This window comes from Delphinapterus leucas, chromosome 1 (genome assembly GCF_059928025.1).
Source record: "Delphinapterus leucas isolate spDelLeu-1000000601 "Yukka" chromosome 1, BTC_Dleu_Yukka2, whole genome shotgun sequence".
In the NCBI taxonomy this organism is placed as follows: Eukaryota; Metazoa; Chordata; class Mammalia; order Artiodactyla; family Monodontidae; genus Delphinapterus; species Delphinapterus leucas.
In genome coordinates, this window is record NC_143129.1 from 22,677,683 (window position 1) to 22,691,854 (window position 14,172).

Genomic DNA, 14,172 nt, shown 5'->3' on the forward strand with positions numbered 1-14,172 from the left:
TGGGTTTTTTCCCCTGAACATTCTGCCGCGTGATTTGGGTTAGCTGTCAGCCTGACAGTCGCAGCTGTAGGATTCACCTTCCTTGGCTTTGCCAAGACAGTTGCCTCCAGTCCATCTGCTTCCACCATCTAAAACTTTGTGGCTGTTTTTCTCTTTGGATCTTGTCCTAGTGGATTATGTCTTTAAAACAACAGTCACTTTTCCTTTGTTGCTTAAGCTGTGCAGTTGAGCAGGACTAGTTGTCTATGTTCAAACAGCCGCCTTCACACGGATCCCCTGCCTTCTTTCTTGCTGCATATTTCTTCAGCATGTGGAGGCATTAGAAGTTAAAGGGTCATCTTGAGAGATGTTTTTTTTCTTGAGCTGCCGTCTTGAGAGATACTATAGAAAATACCTGTTTTTAAACTATATTAACCTACACTTGTTAGTACTAAATTTTACGTTGTCAGTTTTTTTCTCCATATTGTTGCTTTGTGGTATAAAAATGCCACTGTAACGTAGCTTGAATGATGGCAGTCTTGTCAAGCATCCAGTGCTGTGTCTGACATTGGATTCCAAAATCTGAAATCTTTTCTCTCTCAGCCGTAAAGTGTACTTAGTTTTACAGCAGTGAAAGAAAACTGTCTCTAAGAAATATTTGTCCTTTTATTTGGTGGTTCTCAGGCTTTAGTGAGCATCAGAAGCGCTGGTTGGCTTATTAAAACAGATTAAACCAGAGTTTCTGATTCAGTAGGTCCGGAACAGGGCCCAAGTTTTGGGGGTTGTTTTTTTAATGTTTCTGTATTTATGGGCCTGAGATTGTGAATTCCTAACAAGTGATGCTGATGCTGGTGTGAGGGCCACACTTTGAGACTGACTGAAGCAGACTGTATGAGTGCTTGAAAACCAGAACGTCACCACCAAGAACCCCCAGTAAAGCTTTACTTCATTATCTTCCAGTTGGACACTTGAGAAGAGCTTTGAATTTATGCTGTGATCGCTCTCTTTGCCTAAAACATACGTTTACTTGATCGTCTTGATCGAGACAGTAGGTCTCACCATTTAAATTGATGAATCCTTTCCTTTGGTCCACTGTTATTCCTTTCTTTCTTTCTGAACTGCCTGTTTAAGATTTTGTCCTCGTCTCCCCTTCTTCCTTCCCTCCTTTCTTGTGGTGCCTGCAACTCTGTGATGCGGCAGAAGTTGGCTGTCAGGGTGAACTCTCATGTAGAAGCAAGTCTGCATTGAGGTCGGTCACGTGGGATCTGCCTGCTCTGGGTTGGTAACGTGTTCATAGCATGTTGGGTGTAGTTATTTAAACATGGAGCCTTACCATTAAGGTTGTGCATACTCGCATGTAAACACAAACATTAATGTCAGGCTGTCTTTACTAGTTAGTAATTTGTGTATGCCTATACCAGGAAGCATACACTTTTTAGAATTTAATTGAAAACTTTGAATAATTAATTTGGCAGGAGAAGTGTTACAGTTATTGGTTCTAAGTGGATCTCTGTTCATTGGGAGCAACTGTCTCTCTTAAGTAAGGTGAAGAGATTGGCAAAGAAAACTTCAGTTGAATCAGGGAAAATGGCCTTTTATCCAGTTAGGTAATTTAATCTGACAGAAGCAGAAATCGTTTTTAGGAATGTAGGTTTGACACTGGGATGGGGAGGTGTTAGCATCCTCCGTGAGCAGCGTTATAAATTGCCTTTCTACTTCATTACTCTCTATCAGTGTGGCGTGAAAAGCATTGGAACTGTTTTACTGTTGGGTTTAACCTAGCACAGATGTTTTTGTTTCTTTATGCTGGTTAAATTACAGTACAAAGTGCACTGTTTGATTCACTAAGTCATTTCTGCAAATCTTTGGTCACATTTATATGGTCTCCAGTCTTTGGGTTCTACTGAGGGACAAGCCCTGAGGAGTAAGCCAATAGGAGATTTTTCCTGTTTGTAATAGTGTCCTTTTTTTTTTTTTTTAATGGTATGACTGTTTCAGGGCTATATTTTTTAAAATAAAAGATAGCTTCAGCAGAATTAGATAAGTAATCTCTTAACCCAGTAAATGTCTTTAACATCTTTTCCCTTAATAATTGCTTTTTATATGATTAATGGCTCCCATAAGGTAACAGTATTTTCTAACCAAATGGGTTCTCGTATATTTAGAGAGATTTTTCCCACATTGTGTATTTCTGTGAATGGCATAAGTAGAAAAGCACAGACTGTTAGCTCCATGAAGACAGGGACTTTGTTTTGTTCATCACTCTGTTTCTAACACTAAGAAAGGTATTTGATATGCAGTTCTCAGTAAATATTTGTGGAATGAAGGAAAGAAACCAGTTTAGAGTTCAGCACCCTGCATTACTTAATGAATGCCACAAGGTGGTACTGTTGTAGCATGAAATAAGAGGCTGTAATTCTTAGCCTCTCTTACATAGTCTTATATAAATCCTATGAATGAACAAAATGAATTGACTACCTGTTATGTTTATTGCCTGTTTCAGATATTTATGGTTTTAGCATGTGATTAGTCTTTTGAGTCCATGATTTGGCCAGGCGGTGAGATTATAACCTAAATAAAGAACATTTGGTTCAATATTTTTTTTTTTTTTTGAAACTTGGAGTGAGTTTTATTAATTAATTTATTATTTTTGCTGTGTTGGGTCTTCGTTTCTGTGCGAGGGCTTTCTCTAGTTGCGGCGAGCGGGGGCCACTCCTCATTGCGGTGCACGGGCCTCTCACTATCGCGGCCTCTCCTGTTGCGGAGCACAGGCTCCAGACACGCAGGCCCACTAGTTGTGGCTCACGGGCCCAGTTGCTCCGCGGCATGTGGGATCCTCCCAGACCAGGGCTCAAACCCGTGTCCCCTGCATTAACAGGCAGATTCTCAACCACTGCGCCACCAGGGAAGCCCTGGTTCAAATTTTTATCAAATGTTAAATGAGATAGCATCTATTAAAACCTAGCACAGTATCAGGTTAGTTTCATTTTCTCGCCTTTAATTTATTTTGGGTTAAAAACCTTTGTTAAATTTCTCTTTGTGTTAAAATAATTTGCCAAACATTTTCTAATAAGTTATCACTGAATGTTAAACGATCTTTTGTAAGTCTGTTTTGATTGTCAGAAGATTTTAAAAATTGATACCAAACCTAGATTTTACTGTATTATACCCCCCACTGCAAAAAAAAAAAGTTTAATTCTGCTCCATGGTTCTTTTATAAGGCTGAAATATTTTAACATAGTACTACATATTTGTGCATATATGATCACAGTGTATAAATAAAGTCAGTCTATAATTTGTCTTGATTTCACTCCTATTATAAAAGTGTTGACAGGTTTGTTTTATAGCTTGGAATTTTAAAATTTCCTTATGATGAAATTGACTTCTGAATATTTTGATTGTATAATTTTCCACAGACTGAAGCAAAATCAGAAGAGGGCCCAGGATGGGCTATCCTACGTGATAATTTCATGATGGGAGCATCCATGAAAGACTGGGACAAAGGAAGTGATGGAGCAGATGACAACAGACCGGGGTCTGGAAGTGACTCTGACACATAAAGCTATATAAGAAACACAGTTTCCATTTTATTTTTCCTAGAAAAATACTCGTGCTCTGAAAGTTGGGAAATTATAAAGATACCATTTGTAAGAGAGCCAAAAGACTTTCACTATTATCAACTTTGGTGTTTCGCTTTTTCATGTAAACTTGGTTAAAATGATATTTCAGACCTTGTATAATTTTAAGCATTGTTCTTTAGAACGTTTGTAGAAATATTTCTACTTGAGATATGCATTTTGCCAAGTTCATTATAGGCTTACCTGTTGCTTTTGGATATTGGTGTTTTATTTAAGTATCACCAAGGGTTGTAGAAATGCAATATCAATTCATAATTAAAATGAACTCCTTGAAGTTAATATTTTTCAGCCTCTAACTTACAGACCTATATATGTATATTTTTTGTGGGGAAGCGTTGGTGTGTTTTTTTTGGTGAGCTATTGAGAAAAACTGTAGCAAATTTTTAAATTATAGCATTTCTGATTTGGGGTGATGATTTTATTTTTAGACACTTTGGCAATTATGATTTAAGAAACATCAAATTTCTACTTTTATATTATTTCCTTTTATATGCTAAGTAATATATATAAATAATGGCTTAGATTTATTTTAAGTGTTAGGTTATTTTTGTATGAGAGATTTACTGAGGTGGAAATTCTCATATTTAACTTATGCAATGAGGCATAATTTCTTAGGAAGCATATTTGACATGTTCTAGTTTCTCTTATTTTCCCTAAATATTTGAGTTAGCGTAAATTCTTTTTTTATGGACTGGCTGACCAGTGAAATGGTAGTTAGACAACAGATAGTCTGCATCTGATTTGAGACTTGATTTCTTATAGTTGTCTTAAAGATTATTAAATTGGATGACTTTCAGAATCTAGGTGTTAAACAAAAAGATAAGAGAAAGCAGGGCTATTTAATATCATTCCGAAATTTCTGTGAAACTGGGCCTAAGATGCAAACTTTGTAGGGGAATTATTTAATAAAAGTGATCTGTTCTTTTTTAAAAGGGTCCATCCCTTACTCCATCTTTCCACAGTAAAAATAGTTCCCTCCTACTACCAAATTGCACATGCTTGCATCTGTTATATATCGAAGGATAATCCTCCCCTCAAAACTGTGCTAGAGCAGAGACGTTTATATTTGCAAACCCATTTGGGTGTTACAAGTATTATGTAACCAAAGTTAGATTAGTCCATGGCCTGGTATTTGTTATCCTAAAGGACGGTATACATCTAAGATATCAAATGATTAAACCAGCAGAGCTCAAAGTACATTTTTGTATGTATCCAAACTTTTGAAATTTAGTGTCTTCTTAAATTATAGAACTGCTATTTTGTCAGTGTAATATAAGTAAATGTGAGCAACTAGTCCTCAGTAGTAACATGAGCATGCTAAACATCTCAGTATAACTTAACACAGATAAATATTTCAATACAGCCTCACACGTAGATAATTTTGAGAAACAAATTTGCAGCACCTAAAAACTTTTATCTTCTCAGAATTAAAGATTTTACTCTTTTTTTTCCTGCTATTAATCTGTTTCTGAATCATATTAAAGCTTTGCAAAAATTCTTCTGAATAAGACATCAGGTGATAGAAATGGGTAAATAACTTCTTGTTTAGTAAAAAAGTTGTTTTTTAACATAAACTTATCATATAGTCATTAGTTTAATTTAGAAAAATTGAGCAAGATTTTCAAACTGAAAGGAAGGAAGAGAATATTGGCAGATTTTCTTCTTTCAGAAATCATTTTATTCCAAAATAAAATTGAGTTGCTGCTATAAGAAAAAAAAAATCACTTATGTTAGAAGGTGTAAAGCATATGTAAATCACGTGAAATAATTTTTGTCATAAAGATAGGATGTTTTATATGTATTAATATTTCTGCATATTGGCAATCAAATATTTAAGCAAAATACCACCATATGTGAATCTAAGGATGAGCATATTATTTTAAAAACTCTGTATCTTTAGATGGATGTTTTAAATAATCTAGCTCTGTCATCTCTACCCTAAATATTTTGCCTACAACATTTATTTATTTATTTATTTTAAAAATTTGTTTATTTATTTATTTTTGGCTGCGTTGGGTCTTCGTTGCTGCGTGTGGGCTTTCTCTAGTTGTGGCGAGCAGGGGCTACTCTTTGTTGTGGTGCGTGGGCTTCTCATTGTGGTGGCTTCTCTTCTTGCGGAGCACAGGCTCTAGGCGTGCAGGCTTCAGTAGTTGTGGCTCGCGGGCTCTAGAGTGCAGGCTCAGTAGTTGTGGCGCACGGGCTTAGTTGCCCTGCGGCATGTGGGATCTTCCCGGACCAGGGCTTGAACCTGTGTCCCCTGCATTGGCAGGTGGATTCTTAACCGCTGCGCCACCTGGGAAGTCCCCCTACAACATTTAAATTCTGACATCAATCAGATAAATAATTCTGCACCTAACTTCTGATATTGTCTTTGAGTTCTTTAAGGAGGGAAAAGAGAAAGAACAGCATTACTATACCCCTCCCTCCCCATAGTTATCTAAAAATAACAATATTTGGATTTTATTTTTGGTAACTATTTAGGGTAATAGAGTAATAAAAAGATTTTATTTTTGTTTGTTTAAAAAGAACAATGGAAAATAGTAACCAGGTAACCAGTACCTAGGTATTATCTTATTCCCTTACCTGGATATTCAGATGGCTGGGGTGAATGTTATCAGTATTAGCATAGTTTAGTATTGCTTATTTTTTGCTTTTAGGCGTTGAAATCTCACAAAATTAATACCTGTTATAGACTGACAATAACTTAGAATCATTACAGTAGTTTAGTACTTTAACTTAGAATACTGAATTTATTTTCAAGTTAAGTAGACTTCTACATAGATTAAGTATTATTCTACTCGTTGAAAAATATATCTTGGAAACGCTTTGGATGGACTAATTCAAAGGCTCGCTTTCAGTACTTAGAACCTGAAATGACTCCATAGGAAGTTCTGGAAGATTTATTTGAGGGTAAGTCCAATCCTTTAAAATATTTTGTCTTTCATAATATGAATAAGTGGGTGAAAGGGAATGTTTAAATTTTGGAAAACCTCTTAAGGCTTTTCAGTCACTGTGTTTTGCACATATGAACATACTTAATATTCAGTGGCTGCCAACTAAACTAATCCCTCCTCCCGTGCTGGTCTTTAGGACATGTAAATACAGTACTTAACCATAAAGCCATTTAATTGCAGTTTCTAGACACCTAAAGATGTCCCAGTTAACATATAACAGCAGAGAAGTCCTAAGGTTGAAGTGTGAACAGAAACATGGACAAACTGAGGACCTTGTAAGGAATTGTAAGGCCTGAGAGGATGCCTGTAAAGGACTCATCATAGAGCATAAATATTTAGAAGAGATAGGAGGAGGTCAAATAAGTAAGTTGGTATTACATCTTTTGGATAACTTGTTTCTTCCCTATACGGATTTACTTATTTTATTTTATTATAGATGTTTATTAATATAAAATTATATTATACTAATTTTAATATATATAAATTATATTAATATAAAATTATATAATATAAAAGAGTCATAAGTGAAATGGGATGGAAGTTTTATTTTTTCAGTTTTTTTAATGATCACAGAGTACCATTATTGCACTTAGTATAGTGATATATTTGTGCCACGTGAATTTCGCTTTTAAAACATACATTTGAAAAATCAGTAGATACTTTTTAACATTTGTAATTTCATAAGGAAGTGTGAATGTGTGTGTGTGTGTGCGCGTGTGTGTGTGTGTGTGTCTTAGTCCAGGACATTATACCAGATACCATAGACTGGGTGGGAAAAACAACAAACATTTATTTTCATGGTTCTGGAGGCTGGGAAGTCCAAGATCAAGGTGCTGGCAGATTTGATGTCTGATGAGCACCCTCCTCCTGGTTTGTAGACAACTGACTTCTTGCTGTGTCTACTTGAGGCAGAGAGAGATCGTCTTTCTCAGTGCCTCTTTTATAAGGGCCTCATGACCTGATTGCCTCCTAAAGGGCTCCACCTCCAATATTATCATATTAGGAGTAGAGCTTCTACATATGAATTGTGGAAGGCGGGGGATCAAAAATTCAGTCCACAGCAATGCATAAAATAGCAAATGGTACATTTTTAACTTAGATGTGAAATAACTTTAGCTACCGTTGATTCTTTTCTTTAATAATTTTGGCTGCGTTGGGTCTTCGTTGCTGTGCGCGGGCTCTCTAGTTGCGGCGAGCGGGGGGGCTACTTGTTGTGGTGTGTGGGCTTCTCATTGTCATGGCTTCTCTTGTTGCAGAGCACAGGCTCTAGGCACGCAGGCTTCAGTAGTTGTGGCACGTGGGCTCAGTAGTTGTGGCTTGCGGGCTCTAGAGCGCAGGCTCAGTAGTTGAGACGCACGGGCTTAGTTGCTCTGCGGCATGTGGAATCTTCCCAGACCAGGGCTTGAACCCGTGTCCCCTGCATTGGCAGGCAGATTCTTAACTACTGCGCCACCAGGGAAGCCCTACCATTGATTCTTGACTTAGATTTCCTACTAGAATTAGAAGGTTAAGTGAAGCATTTATCTGGCATTAATTGAGCACCTGTTCCAGGAACTGTACTAGAATCATTTGAGTGATATTGTTTATGGCAAAATAAGGGGTAATTTTGCTCCTGTAAAAAATCAAAAAGTCAAATCTCCTATTCCTTTTTAAAGTCGACTTCCTGCAGTACGTGCCCACTGTATGATTTGGATTGTGTGCCAATTTGGATTAACAGTGATAACTTGAAATAAATCAGTTATGTGCCATGACTTTAGAAATGTTTGTTAAAAGATAACCCTTTAAAAAACTATTATAGTGGAATCTAATTTGTACATTAAAAAACTATTGTAACAGAATTGTACAGTGATTGTACCGTAATAGGAGTCCTAGAATAATGAAGCTTGTCTAGGGGTGTGAAGAGGTTAATTTGTCGGTACTCTGTTGATGATAAGTTCATTTTTACTTGGAAACGGTTTTCAGTTGAAGGAAGCAGAGTTCATACTGCTCCTTCCTTAAATTTATCTATTAGCATCAACATGACTGATGTTTGTCTCCACTCAGCATATCTGTGATAGGTAGTGAGTCTGTTGAGTCCTGCAGATATTATGAGTACGAAGACTATTTGAGGTGAATTGGCAGTTAGAACAAATTTTGGAAAAGGGAGAGAGAACTCTTCCATGCCTACAAAAAGCTCTCTCATTCCTTCCCCAAGAAAGCAGGAGTCTGAATTTTGGCCAGCTGGATAGATGAATCTTACTGACTACTGCAGCAAAGGTAGGCCTCCTGGTAAATTTTTTCCCTGTGTGAGCTTTTCAGAACTTGATTAAATATATCAATCAGGAGGACCAATGAACAGACTTGGAAGTAAAATGGTGTCTGAGATAGGTGACAGGACATTTAGAGTAGTGATCGGTGGTTAACAAAATACTAAGAGTTGTAATAAATCTAATCAGAATTTTGTAGTTTGAAGATACCGTCCAACAATTCTTAAACAATTTTAGATTCTCTAAAGGATGTTTTGTAGCTTAGAAACACATTAATATTTTTCATCTGGTCTACTGAGCACACTTTCAGGGAGTTATGATTTAGGGCTATTTATCTAGGTGTGTGATGACTTTTGTATTCAGAAGAGTTGTCCCCAGAGACAGTTACAAAATATGTTTCATTTTGCTTTGTTAGCAACATCTGGTCCAACACTGCTCACCTCATTCGTCCACCCCTCCACTATAGCAGGAGTATATATTTAGCTTTCTGTCAAATGCTCTTTGGTTTTCATTCGAGTAGTTAAACAAGGGTATATGTTAGATTCCTTATAATTTTAGTCTCTACATCACTACTGTCCGCTAGGACTTTCTGTGATGATGGAAATATATCTCCACTGTCCAATATGGTAGCACAAGTGGCTATGGAGCATCTCCAGTGTGGCTAGGGATACAGAGAAGCTGGATTTTTCATTTTACTTAATTACTTCAAATTTTAAAAGCTGCACATGGCTAGTGGTGGTCTGTCTCCCTAAGAGGAGAATAAAGTCACAGAGCATATATTTAGTCTAATAAAATATAAGTAAATTTTGCAATCATAAGTCTATCTTGAATTGTTACATAAACATTTACTGATACAATTTAAGTATATACAAATACTGGTGTGATTTTTATTGACTAAATTATGGTTGATGTCTTTTTCACTATTTGTATTTTTAAAAAGTTATATTAAGTTGCTTTATAATTATTTCCTGAGGTATAACTGTTGTCCTTACATGTTAGGCCACTGTGTATGACACATAGCATTTGCTTTTTTAGTAGTACCACCTGCAGCTTTCAGGATGAACACACTAAACTTTAAGTCTCAGTGCAGTACTGTGAAACAATAGGTTTGTGATGCACTAAAGGGACATGCTGAGAACTGTCAGAGCAGCAGACAGCAGGTGCCATCTAAGCCAGTGAATTCCAGCGCTGGGGACTTCTGTCGGGAGCCTCCTTGTTTAGGAGGTTTCCTGAGGAAGCGCCTTGAGTGGCAGGGCTCCCGAGGTATCTAGCAGCTCAGATCTATCCCAGCACACACTCGACATCCTGCCAGAGCAAATGGAGGTTGCAGATCTGGGCAAAAAACCCGGAAAACAAAGAGCACCATGAGCGTTGTTAGTACAGCCAGTTTAAAATGATGAGGTGTTAAACCACATTTGTATAAAGAACAGTTTCTCTAACCCCAGAATCATTACCCTGCGTCTTTAATGCAGTCGGTTCATAAACATCAAAGCAGCAACACCAGATTTGTATGGGGTCAAGACCAACTGGGGCTCTGAATGGAGAGACAGCTGAGAGCCGCGTCCTTTGTGTGGGTGGCCTTGCAGCTGTTGATTCACCCTGAGGCTTCTAGACAGTTGCCTCTGCGTGCTCATGCTCGCAGAGCCAGACTTCAGTCTTCGGTAAAAATGGATCCCCTCCCCTGGGATGGACATAAACAAGGGATTGACATCGGCTCTCAAAACATCAGCCGGGCAGCCAGACAGCAGTTACCCTGAAATACTGAGTAGTACTCAGCACAACATCAGGGCTGCCTCCACATAATATTTGTCTTTGTACAGTAACACTGGGATCTCTTAAGTGTATTATAAATAGTAAAAGCTCAGAGTCCAAAAGGTTCAAGGTGACATTATCCTTCTCTACAAATGGTAGGAATGATAGGAATATCTCTTGCATGACACAGCTGCCATACTTTGGTCCTTATGAGGACTCCCAAGTACACTTTTTAATGATAAATGAAGTTATATTTACATGGAATATTTTTAGAAATATCAGTATTCGTTGTTAGATGACAGAAGGCAAAATTTTGGAATCAGAACTGAGTTCAGAGTTCAGTTTGGACTCACATTAAGCCATGTGTTGTTGCAAAAATGTCTTAAAACTTCTTGAGGCTAGCATGTACCTCAGGCACAGGGATATGTTTGTGTATATTGGAGGGATTGGAACAATGCGTGCACAGCGTCTGTCTAGCACAGTGCCTGCTATGTAGTAGGGAGGGTCTCAGGAAACAGTATTATGTATTTGGAGGTTTAGATGCTGTGCATGTAGATTTGTTATTCATTTCTGATCTCTAATCATAAACGTTCCTCTTCTAGATAATGAGTTCCTCCCAGAAAAGTTTAAAGTCTGGCAGATAGTAAAATTTGTGTTCACCCAGTAATTCTACTTCTAGAAACCCTCCTCAGGAAAAGATCCTAATTACAGAAAATGCTGTGTGAACAGCATAATAGCATTATTTTTAATAACGACAAATTCTAGACAACCTACAAGTTCAGTGACTTGAGGGCACACACAGACATCAACTGTGGTACTTCCACTTTTGTGCTACCATTTAACATGATGGCGTGAAGACTGGTGAAATCACGTGTCAAGAATTGCATGTAGACTGAAAATGTAAAAAATTATGGATAGCATAAGTAAAATTTTCAAATGCCAAAGATTCATTAGATGAATAGAAGAACATAATACGTTCCTTTTTTAAGAAAATAATTTTTGACGGCCTGAAAAGTCGAGTTCACACTGAGTACCAAGGTCCTGACCTTTAATGAGAAATTAAAATATATTTACTGTCTACTTCAGCTGTTCCAGAACCAAAACTCTAAATACTGTCTTAATAAAACACTCCAAGGGGTTGACATGGAGGGGTGCAGTTGATAACTGCATGAAGGTCGGCCCGTCAACCAGTCAAGTATAAGTTGGACCAGAGCAAGTCATAAGAACAGCAAACATTTATACAGTAATTATTGTGTGCCAGATAGTATTTAACAGTTTATAATGCCCTTAACTCATCCAGTCAGTCCTATGACCCTGTGAAGTAGGTGCTGTTATTGTCCCCAACGTATAGTTGAGGAAACAGGCAATGGGTTCAATAACTTGCCCAAGTTCACAGTTATTAATACAGTTGAGTCCAAGCTCCAGTCATAGAGCTGTTACACAACAGTGATTCCTCACATTGTAGGTGATACTGATGTTGTATAGAAAATGACATTCTAGAAATTATTAAGGTCTTATAGAAAATGAGATTCTAGAAATTGCACTTTGCTCTGGGAAAAATAAATAGGCATATTACATTTTTTAGTCTCATTTACTCATGACACGAACCTACGGCACGTATCAAAAGGTGAACATTTTCCTGGCACTAGCAGTTTAAAGGTAGCTTGTCAGCTCAGGCTTTATTTTGGTTGCTACTGTCAGTTTATTATACAGTGTACTATTGGAGAATTTATTATAGATCTTGTTTGAGTATGTCTGATAATTAAAACTTTGCTGTTCAATTATCTTGATGCTGCAGAAATGGAAGTACTACTAAGTACTGGAGTAGTGTCCAATAGTTTTGTCTATTGGAACATGACTAGCTCCTTTTATACTAAGATACATTGCCCATAGCTCTGGTTGTTACTTAATGACATTAGATGGCTCATAAGCGTGTAAGTACTGACATTTTTGCTGTTAAGAATTTAGATATTCAAATTATGCTTCGTAAAAATGAAGACTAGATTTTAGTTTAGAATGTTATTGGCTAGGAGATAACAAGTAACTAACACTTTATTTTTCCTCTGGGGGAAAAAAAAGTCAATGGAAAATATCCTTGAGGTGAAAGTTAATTACAGTTAAAAAAAATTTACAGCCACATGACATTGTATCATTGTTTAATAGGCTGTGATGAAAATACCCAGGGAAATTGAGTATGTTAGTTTTCTCCAAATAGGAAGCTGTAGGACATACCACTTTTCTCCTCTAGGTGGCACGATTTAGGCTATCATTGAATTAAACGATTCCCCTCCAGCCCTCACACCAGGCGAGGGACTAGTTTCTGAACAATCAGTACAACCGGGGTATCGATTCCATTTAGCCGTTATAACTGGTCAGATAACCAGATCGACCTTGCAACAATCTGTTGTCTAGTGACCTTAAGTAACTTAATTAACAAAGACCTCTTAAAAAACAAAAGCTTCTCTCTAATAACCAGGTAGCCAAAATCATTTTTGTGTATTGCTGAAGTCTCTTTGGGTCATAGCACACGCCCATTTATGGATTTATTCCTTTGGTTTATGGTAAACAGCTTGCCATTTGATACTGACTGTGAAGATACTGCGTTTGTACTTGAAAAGACACATAGAGATAACTGAAATAATCTAAAAAGAAACCAGAACTGTAGGTGACGTTAACTTCCCAGGTGTCCCTGGTTTTGTTGCAGCCTTCACTGTTTACTAAACAGGAAAGATCAACATGTAAAAAGTCAGTATTAGGTGACCCGGAAGCAGCAAATGACAGAAACATTCTGTTCGTTCTGTGCACTAAAACGGGAAGAGGACACTTTATTTTTACCTTTCAGATTCTTTTATCTATTGTTCACTTTCCAAAATTTTAAAATGAATTTGGCTGCACCCAGAATACATGAAATACTTGTTAATCCCATTTTCATCTTCCTCCTCTTCTTCCTGTCTGTGTGGGGGGGTGGGCTTTCATGGAGCTCAGAAGAATCTTGACCAGGCACCTCTCAGGAACTTCATTTTGGGGGTGGTGCATGTTTATATAAATGCTAAAAATCGTACAAGTATTTTCATATTATAGCTCTGATAGTGATTATTAGAATCGGTAGCATAGGCAAAGAAAAAAAAGGCTTGGAAATACGCAATATATATCATACTGAACCGAGAGAAGGTGAAAAGTTAACTGATGTATTGTTACAGATTCCAATTGGAAAGTGGCTTCATTTTAGGGTGACAATCTGGGACAGTCCTGGTTTACCCCTGGCGTCCTGTGTATAGATGAAAAGCATCCTCTTCACTCTTGAAAGTGCTCAGGTTTGTGTGATAAATTATATGGTCGCCCTAGATGTAAGAACTAACTTTCTTTTCTAAGACTTGAAACAAACAGGAAAAATTTGTGGCCCGCAGTCTCCACTTTTACAAATCATAACTACCGATACAGCTTTGCTTGCTAAAATATGTATTAAAAGTATACTTCCACTTTGCTTTTTAAAATACGTATTTACTAGTTTTTCCTTCTAACATTAAAAAAAACTACTTCCAGGTTTTCTTTTTATCTGCAGTTGCTATTGCCTGTTGGTTTTTGTTTTATTTTCATTTTTTA

General features: G+C 37.2%; 1 protein-coding gene across 1 annotated transcript in view; it reads left to right on the top strand.

Annotated features, from left to right (window-relative positions):
- Positions 1-14,130, top strand: part of RRP15 (ribosomal RNA processing 15 homolog) — a 57,261-nt gene extending 43,131 nt beyond the window's left edge. Inside the window, exon 5 of the mRNA XM_022579241.2 lies at positions 3,396-14,130. Within this exon, the coding sequence (XP_022434949.2) occupies positions 3,396-3,539 (144 nt within the window). The 3' untranslated portion in view covers positions 3,540-14,130. The remainder of the gene's footprint in view (positions 1-3,395) is intronic.
- Positions 14,131-14,172: the final 42 nt, after the last annotated feature.